We start from the raw sequence: 9,232 nt of genomic DNA on the forward strand, positions 1-9,232 counted from the left end.
TGACGGTCTGGAACGTTGTTTCTGCAAAGACAGGGATGTGGGGAGAGCTTTTTGAAAAATTGATGATTTCCTGAATTTCAGAAATTCATTAAAAATATTCCTTAAGAGTTTTTCAAATATTTTCAACAGATCCCTGTTCAGGGTGATGTCGACTATTATGATGGTGAATTTCAAGTCATTCTGAGATACTTTTTGTTTTTTTGAAGAAAGTCAGCTCACTGTCAAAGTGCATCAGGGCAAATGGATCATTTCCTGAATTTCAAAAATTCATGTAAATTATTCCTTAAGAGTTTTGCAAATATTTTTTACAGATCCTTGTTCAGGGTGATGCAGACTATTATGATTGTAAATTTCAAGTCATTCTGAGATACTTTTTGTTTTTGAGATTAAAGTCAACTCACTGTCAAAGTGCATCAGGGCTAATGGATAATTTCCTGAAATGTAAAAATTCATTAAAATTATTCCTTAAGAGATATTCAAATATTTTCAACAGATCCTTGTTCAATCCCTCGATTGAAAATACTTGCAAATCTCCTAAGGAATAATTTTCATGAATTTTTGAATTTCAGGAAATGAGACATTTGCTCTGATGCAATTTGACAGTGAGCTGACTTTAAAAAAAAAAAAAAAAAGTATCTCGGAATGACTTGAAATTCACAATCATAATAGTCGGCATCGCCCTGAACAAGGATCTGTCGAAAATATTTGCAAATCTCTTAAGGAAATTTTTTTATGAATTTTTGAATTTCAGGAAATGATTCATTTGCCTTGATGCACTTTGACTGAGCTTTTAGTCTCAAAAACAAAAAGTATCTCGGAATGACTTGAAATTCACCATCATAATAGTCGGCATCGCCCTGAACAAGGATCTGTTGAAAATATTTGAAAAACTCTTAAGGAATAATTTTAACAAATTTTTGAATTTCAGGAAATGATCCATTTTCCCTGATGCACTTTGACTGTGAGCTGAGTTTCTTCTCAAAAATAAAAAGTATCTCGGAATGACTTGAAATTCACCATCATAATAGTCGGCATCACCCTGAACAAGGATCTGTTGAAAATATTTGCAAAACTCTTAAGAAATAATTTTCATGAATTTTTGAAATTCATGAAATGATCCATTTGCCCTGATGCACTTTGACAGTGAGCTGACTTTAGTCTCAAAAATAAAAAGTATCTCGAAATGACTTGAAATTCACCATCATAATAGTCGGCATCACATTGAACAAGGATCTGTTGAAAAAATTTGCAAATCTCTTAAGGAATAATTTTAATGAATTTTTGAAATTCAGGAAATGATCCATTTGCCCAAAAGTGCATCAGGGCAAATGGATAATTTCCTGAATTAACATAACGTAACATAACCTAACTCTTTGTCTCCGTGTGCAGACTCACCTGAAGAACAGGTAATCACAGGATCTTTCCCACTCGCAGTCGTCAAACATCAGCACCCTGAAGTCACAGGATACACACCTCAACTGATCACATGACCTGTACACACACACACACACACACACACATGGAGAAGAATGTCCTGATGCTTCTGAAATCAGTTATAAAATAACTTGTGTACACTGAGACATCTTTAAACACGACGTCCTGGTGAAATCAAAGCTTAGTCAGGTTGTGTTTTCACACCTCTTGGTTGTGGCTGTTCCGACGCCGTTGGTGAGGGAACTCCCGCCGATGAAGACAGGACAGCACCTGACAGCAGAAGACAAACCCAGTGATGTTCAGGAGTTGTTATTGATCCACTGCTGCGTCCATCACTCAGCTCAAATGTATTCATCGGTCGTCTCAGTGTTTGAAACCCTTTGAATTAATGGACGTACCTTCTCCCTCCAGACTGAGACGACGGCTTCTTCTCCACTGGAATCTGTTCCCTCTGAAAACAAGAGTCAGAGGAGCAGGTGTCGACATGTAACTTAACGTAGTAACATAACGTAACCTTGGGTTAGCTGAGAGCTTAGTAACGTAACATAATGTAGTAACTTAACGTAGTAACATAATATAGTAACATAACATAGTAACATAACGTAACGTAACCTTGGGTTAGCTGAGAGCTTAGTAACGTAACGTAATGTAGTAACTTAATGTAGTAACATAACATAGTAACCTAGCGTAGTAAAATAAGGTAGTAACATAAATAAGTAACATAACGTAGTAACATAACGTAGTAACATAACGTAACCTTGGGTTAGCTGAGAGCTGGGTAACGTAACGTAACGTAACGTAAAGTAATATAGTAGCGTAAAGTAGTAACATAAAATAAAAGAGTCGGAGGAGCAGGCGTCGACATTTTGAGGAAGAAATCATAAACAGTAGCATGTTTTAAGATGATTTGCTCATCTGAAATAAACTTTTATTTTCTTAAACCAAACCACTGTGTGTGTCTGTTGTTTACCTTCAGTTGATCCGTGTCCCCGCGCTGATGCTCGTCGTCCAGCAGCTCGTCCAGCAGAGCGTCCATGTCCTCACTGAGGCTGCTTTTCTGGACTGTGGCTTTGGTAACACTGAAACACCAGGTCATACATATATATATATATACATATATCATCATATATCACCATAAACATCAGTCATAAATAACAAAGGACTGTAAACTGTTTGGACAAACATTCATCAACTCAAATCTTACATATGCTGTGTTTTTCAGCTTCTTAAATGTGAATATTTTCACTTTTCGGTCATTTTTCAGCTTCTTAAATGTGAATATTTTCACGTTTCTGTCATTTTTCAGCTTCTTAAATGTGAATATTTTCACGTTTCTGTCATTTTTCAGCTTCTTAAATGTGAATATTTTCACGTTTCTGTCATTTTTCAGCTTCTTAAATGTGAATATTTTCACGTTTCTGGCATTTTTCAGCTTCTTAAATGTGAATATTTTCTGCTTTCTTTGCTCAATAAAACAAAGAAATCGTTCAAATTGAATCATTTTAAGTTTGTGGTCAATAATCAATATTTTATTTTGTATTTTAATATATTTTTCGATTATTAAAGTAATCGTAAGGAGGACATTTACACTTATTTTTGTTTTTAATTTCTATGTTTATTCATTGTATTCGACGACAGCTCTGTAAATAAATAAATAAATAAAGTACTAAACGAATAAATACATTATCATTGAACTACTTTGTTTATAAAACACTTAAATGTCATAAAACTTCATCAATGATGATAAATGCTAATGCTAACGCTGACATTTGCCTGAAGCTAGCTTTGTTTACCTGCGCGTGTGCCTCTTCTGCCCCGCCTCCTCGCGCGTGTCCGCGTGTCCTCGAGCTGACGACGCCACGGAAACATGGCGACAGAACTTTTCTTCCACTTCGTCCAGAAGTTCGTCCAGGTCCAGGTCGTCAGCGTCCATGTTTGTGTCCAGTAGCCTAGCATAGCCTAGCCTAGCCTAGCCTAGCCCACGTACAACACAAGCTAGCCATGAGCAGGAAGGAGCTCGCCTCGCGCACAGCGTTCGCCGTTGCTAAGTGACACGAAGCGACGAAGCGGAAACGGAGCAGCGAGCCCTGCCTTCAGAATAAAAGCGCCGAGTCACATTGTTTTGTGGCTCAACAGCGCCCTCTGTCAGTGACAGTTGGTGAGTGGTGCGATCAACACCGGGGTTGAATTTTAATTTGAAAATCAATTGGAAACGAGACCGGAAGTGTGTCCTCAGCTCGCTCGCTCGCCGAAGCAAACCGGAAAAACTAACGAAAAGATAAAAGTCACGATTTAAACGTGCGGTTTTTTTCATTTTCTTCTACTCGCGTGGATTAAAGAAAGACATTTAGTAAATATATAATAAATAAATAAATATTTTAAAAATGATAAAGGAAACGGGGTCGGCAGGATTCGAACCTGCGCGGGGAGACACCAATGGATTTCTAAAATATTGCCCAAATAAGGGTGGTCAGGACATACTTATAGCCGGCCAATCAGAAGGGGTCAGCGTGTGAAAGTTTTTGCGCACGTTCTCCACCAGATGGCAGCGATGGACTTCAGTACAGCAGCACTCACCTTTTTGACTGTGTTGTTTTTAACCAACAAAGTGAGGTCATTGTTACGAAACCAGGACATTTTGGCCGGTCCTAACTTTGTTTACATTCAAATCACTTCCTCAAGTTCTTCCTTAAGTTGGAGAATTTTAATTTAACTTTAAATATTCATTGTTAAAGGGAGAAGCTGAAAGAATAATAATAATGAAACCTATCAAAAGTTACAAAAAAAAAAAAAAATTGTATTTGTATTTTGTCTTATTGTCTCACACACGACCTTTTGCCACTTCCTGTTTGACCGGAAGATTATTTTGAAAGGGTGTTGTCTCTAAAAATGACTTTATATCTTTATTTTTTTTAAAAATTGTAAATAAAGTAGAATATTATGTGTGTTTGTGAACGTTTGATAAAAAGCTCCCTCTTGTGGCACGTTAAATAAATGTCTGGGACTGTATGTTGGCGAGTGGATTTTATTGATCACTGTTTAGAACAACAACAAACTTTGCACCAAACATATAAATTAAATAACTTTCTGTATTTTTTCGGTGTCACATTCACAAACTTCCAAGGATTTCCAGGACAGTGAGTTTCATCCTGTGACGAGAACTTCACACGGTTATAATTTAACGATAAAAAAACACACGAGATGAACAAATAAACACGACGATCCTGTTAGACAACACTCACAAACACATAGTGTTGTTGTTTTCCTTTGAGTGTTCTGGGATTTTTCAGCTTCTTAAATGTGAATCTTTTCAGTTTTCTTTGCTCAGTAAATCAAAAAAAAAGTTATTTCGAAGAATCATTTTCTTTTTTGAAACCGAAAACTCAGAGTTTCCTTTATCAGAGTAAATCAACTCAGAGTTCAGGGTTAGACTCAGAGTTTGTTGAACCTGCTTTGTGTGAAACAGGCCCCTGATCCACCTGTGTGAAGATCCGTCCTCCGGGTTTTTGTTCCCACATGTTTTCCTCCAGTGGATCAGTCAATAATGAGCATGTTCTCTGATGTTTAGTGTTAGCTACATGCTAACGCTAAAACACTATCTTAGCGTAATGTTCACAATATAAGCTGACAACACAGGGCTGTGTTAGCGTCGTGCTAACAAGAGCCCACAACGTGACATTTTTTTTTAGCTTAATGCTAAAAATACAAGCCAACAACACCGAGGTCGCTAAATGCTAACACTAAAACACTATCTTAGCGTAATGTTCGCAAAAAAAGCAGACAACACAGGTCTGTGTTAGCCTCAAGCTAACAAGAGCCCACAACATTACTTTTGTTTAGCTCAATGCTAAAAACACAAGCCGACAACACTGAGTTAGCTAAATGCTAACACTAAAACACTATCTAAGCGTAATGTTCGCAATAAAAGCAGACAACACATGTCTGTGTTAGCGTCATGCTAAAAACACAAGACGAAAACACAGAGTTAGCTAAATGCTAACACTAAAACACAATCTTAGCGTAATGTTAGCAATAAAAGCAGACAACACAGGTCTGTGTTAGCGTCATGCTAACAAGAGCCCACAACATTACTTTTTTTTAGCTCAATGCTAAAAACACAAGCCGAAAACACTGAGTTCGCTAAATGCTAACAATGAAACACTATCTTAGCATAATGTTCACAATATAAGCTGACAACACATGTCTGTGTTAGCGTCATGCTAAAAACACAAGACGAAAACACAGAGTTCGCTAAATGCTAACGCCAAAACACTATCTTAGCATAATGTTAGCAATATAAGCTGAAAACACGTCTGTGTTAGCTTCGTGCTAACAAGGGCCCGCAACATTACTTTTTTTTTTAGCTTAATGCTAAAAACACAAGCTGACAACACAGAGTTAGCTAAATGCTAATACTAAAACAGTAGCTTAGCTTAATGTTAGCCACATAAGCTGACAAAACATGCCTGTGTTAGCGTCCTGCTAACAACCCTGTGTTAGCGTCATGCTAACAATCATATCACGTGATCGTGAGTCTGATGATGACGAGGAAGAGGAGGACGAGGACGAGGACGGCGTCTTCCATGTTTTCTTTCTTTCTTCGTCTCTTTAAACGATCACATGCTTCTTGGCCGATGGTTTTGGACCCAGAGTGTAGATCAACATCAGATCCTTCTGGTCCAGAGGTTTGAGCGCTGAGTCCTTCACAGAGTCTTTGTGGGTCGTGATCTGGTTTCTGTCTCTGATCAAGTTCCTCAGGCTTCTCTGTGGAGAAGAAACAACGCAGACATTTATTATTGGACAACGTTAGCGACGGACGTGGAAACAAATGAACAAACAAAGACGTTTCCTGTTCCTCTGAAAGTCAGACAACTTTTTCTCACGAGACGATATTATCACGATATAGAAGTCACGAGACGATATTATCACCATATGTCGGGATACCATATTATCACAATATCTGTGACGATAAAATTTCATCATGACAGATAAGTCACGATACGATATGATCGAGATATTAAAGTCACGGTATGTCGGGATATCATCTCATCACGAAATCTGTGATGAGATGATATTATCACGAAATAGAGTCACAATATATCACGATATTTTAGCCGCAATACGATATTATCACGACATGGAAGTCACGAGACGATATTATCATATGTCAGGATATCATCTTATGACGATATGTGATGATAAAATATTATCACAATATCGAAGCCGCAATACGATATTATCAGGATATGTCGAGATACCATATTATAACGATATATCTGATGATAAAATATTATCACAATATAGAAGTCACAAAACGATATTATCACGATATTTTAGCCGCAATACGATATTATCACGATATAGAAGTCACAAGACGATATTATCGCGGTATTTAAGCAGCGATACGATATTATCACGATATTTCACAATATATACATCTCAATAACGATATTATCATGATATTCGCCACATACGATATTTTCACGCTAACGATATGATCGCGATATATATACGTCGCGATATGATATTGTCACTATACAATATCGCGATATCGTGAGTATTTGTGAAATCAGGGCTCCAGCGAAGTATTTGTTTGTGTATAAATACGACTTACGTAGCTGATGAGGAACGTCAACAGTGCGACGATCAACACGACTGTGGCCAAGATGACGGAGGAATGATCCGTGTTTTTATCTGAGGAACAATCTGAACAAGAAGATAAAGTTAGTCACACGATCACAACTTAGCTAAGCTAAGCTAAGCTAAGCAGGTGTTAAGTGCTTTGTTTATTTTTGTTTTCACCTGTCAGAGTGAGGTGGACACGCCCCTCTGTGATTTGCTCTCCCACAGGTGAAGCCAGTTGACAAAGGTAAACGCCGCCGTCGCCGCACGTCACGTTGGGCAGGAAGAGGCTGTGCGTCTCGTCCAGAAGCTCCGCCTCCCGATCCGCCTCGGCGCCGTATCGCGCCACGCCGTCGGGAAGATCTCGTGTCGCGAGGCCCACGACGCCGGGCGACGGAGACTCTGTGACCTGCGGCGTCAGAGCGAGGGGTCAGGGCGACCGCGACGACAACAACAACAACAACAACAACAACAACAACAACGACCACAGCAACACAAAGCTTCAGGCTAACAACATAAGACTATTTTAGCTTAATGCTAACAAAAGGGGCCCACAACATGACTATCTTCGTTTAATGATAACAATATAAGCTGACAACAAATGTCTGTGTTAGCTTCATGCTAACAACACTGTTGTGTTAGCTTCAGGCTAACAAGAGCTAACAAGAGCCCACAACATGAATTTGTTAGCTCAATGCTCACAACACAAGCTGACGACACGGAGTTAGCTAAATGAAAACACTAAAACACTATCTTAGCTTAATTTTAATAATAAAGGCTGACAACACAACACTGTAGTAGCTTCAGGCTAACAACACAAGCTGACAACACCGAGTAAGCTAAACACTAACACTAAAATGCTATCTTAGCTTAATGTTAAAAATATATTCTGACAATAGCGAGTTAGCTAAATGCCAACACTAAAACTATCTTAGCTTAATGTTTACAATATAGGCTGACAACACATGTCTGTGTTAGCTTCATGCTAACAACACTTTGTTAGCTAAATGCTAACACTAAAACACTATCTTAGCTTAATGTTAATAATATAAGTGGACAACACAACACTGTATTAGCTTCAGGCTAACAACACAACACTTTGTTAGCTAAATGCTAACACTAAAACACTATCTTAGCTTAATGAAACAATATAAGTGGACAACACAACACTGTATTAGCTTCAGGCTAACAACACAACACTTTGTTAGCTAAATGCTAACACTAAAACACTATCTTAGCTTAATGTTGACAATAAAAGTTGACAACACAACACTGTATTAGCTTCAGGCCAACAACACAACACTGTATTAGCTTCAGGCTAACAACACAGCACTGTTTTAGCTTTAGGCTAACAACACTGCATTAGCTTCAGGCTAACAAGAGCCCACAACATGAATGTGTTAGGTTTATGCTAACAACACTGTGTTTGCTACACGCTAACACTAAAACACTATCTTAGCTTAATGTTAACAATATAGGCTGACAACACGTCTGTGTTCGCGTCACCCTGTGTTAGCTACATGCTAGCAATCAGGACATGTGATGAAACGCGCGTAGACGTGTAAGAACAGAGAAACAAAGCTAGCTCTGCACTGATTGGCTCTCACCTTGTACCACCTGACCGCTCGGTAACGGACTCCAGGTTTGTGAGCAGCCAAGCAGCGAAGGACGCAGTCTGTCCCCGACACCGTCCTCGTGTCCTCGCGTCTGTCCTGCAGGGCGGCGCTGACGGTGTCCTCGCGTCCGTCCACCGGGGCGGCGCTGACGGTGTCCTCGCGTCCGTCCACCGGGGCGGCGGCGCTGACGGTGTCCTCGCGTCTGTCCACCAGGGCGGCGCTGTCCACGCACAGCAGAGACAAACCTGAGGACGAAACCACGACAAAGTGTTTTTAGACTAAAAAAAATTAAAGAAAATTAAAATGTTTATATTTATGTAAAGTTAACGTAACATACTTGTACTTTTACTCTCTGTGTATCACGTTAAAGTACTTTATACACAACATAATACGTCATCATTATCATAAATATTATTATTATTATTATTATTATTAATTATAGTAAATACTCACTCAGTAAAAGCAGCGCGTGAAAGCAGCTCACGTGACCAGCAGACATGATGAAGATGATGAAGATGATGATGTTTCGATGACCCTGGCGCGCGCTGACTCTGACTGAC

At 38.9% G+C, this 9,232-nt stretch overlaps 2 protein-coding genes across 3 annotated transcripts in view; both read right to left on the reverse strand.

Moving 5' to 3' along the window:
* Positions 1-3,463, reverse strand: part of cfap418 (cilia and flagella associated protein 418) — a 3,988-nt gene extending 525 nt beyond the window's left edge. The window contains exons 1-6 of one of the 2 annotated variants that reach the window (XM_083910666.1): positions 3,228-3,463; positions 2,405-2,513; positions 1,833-1,885; positions 1,639-1,704; positions 1,396-1,491; positions 1-21 (exon numbers count right to left, since the gene is read on the reverse strand). The exon at positions 1-21 is cut by the window's left edge and continues 525 nt beyond it. In XM_083910666.1, the coding sequence (XP_083766792.1) occupies positions 1-21; positions 1,396-1,491; positions 1,639-1,704; positions 1,833-1,885; positions 2,405-2,513; positions 3,228-3,367 (485 nt within the window). In that variant the 5' untranslated portion in view covers positions 3,368-3,463. Of the gene's footprint in view, positions 48-1,395; positions 1,492-1,638; positions 1,705-1,832; positions 1,886-2,404; positions 2,514-3,227 lie in introns of both variants that reach the window. The other variant, XM_083910667.1, reaches the window with a different exon arrangement.
* Positions 3,464-6,042: 2,579 nt separating this feature from the next.
* cd83 (CD83 molecule) lies at positions 6,043-9,232 on the reverse strand (the record flags this gene model as incomplete). Its single annotated transcript, XM_083910353.1, has 5 exons — positions 9,126-9,232; positions 8,664-8,917; positions 7,237-7,465; positions 7,049-7,140; positions 6,043-6,198 (listed from the first exon to the last, which is right to left on the reverse strand). The coding sequence occupies exons 1-5, from the start codon at positions 9,169-9,171 to the stop codon at positions 6,043-6,045; spliced, it is 777 nt and encodes a 258-aa protein (XP_083766479.1). The 5' UTR covers positions 9,172-9,232.

The sequence above is a fragment of the Microchirus variegatus genome (genome assembly GCF_963457635.1).
Source record: "Microchirus variegatus genome assembly, chromosome: 2".
In the NCBI taxonomy this organism is placed as follows: Eukaryota; Metazoa; Chordata; class Actinopteri; order Pleuronectiformes; family Soleidae; genus Microchirus; species Microchirus variegatus.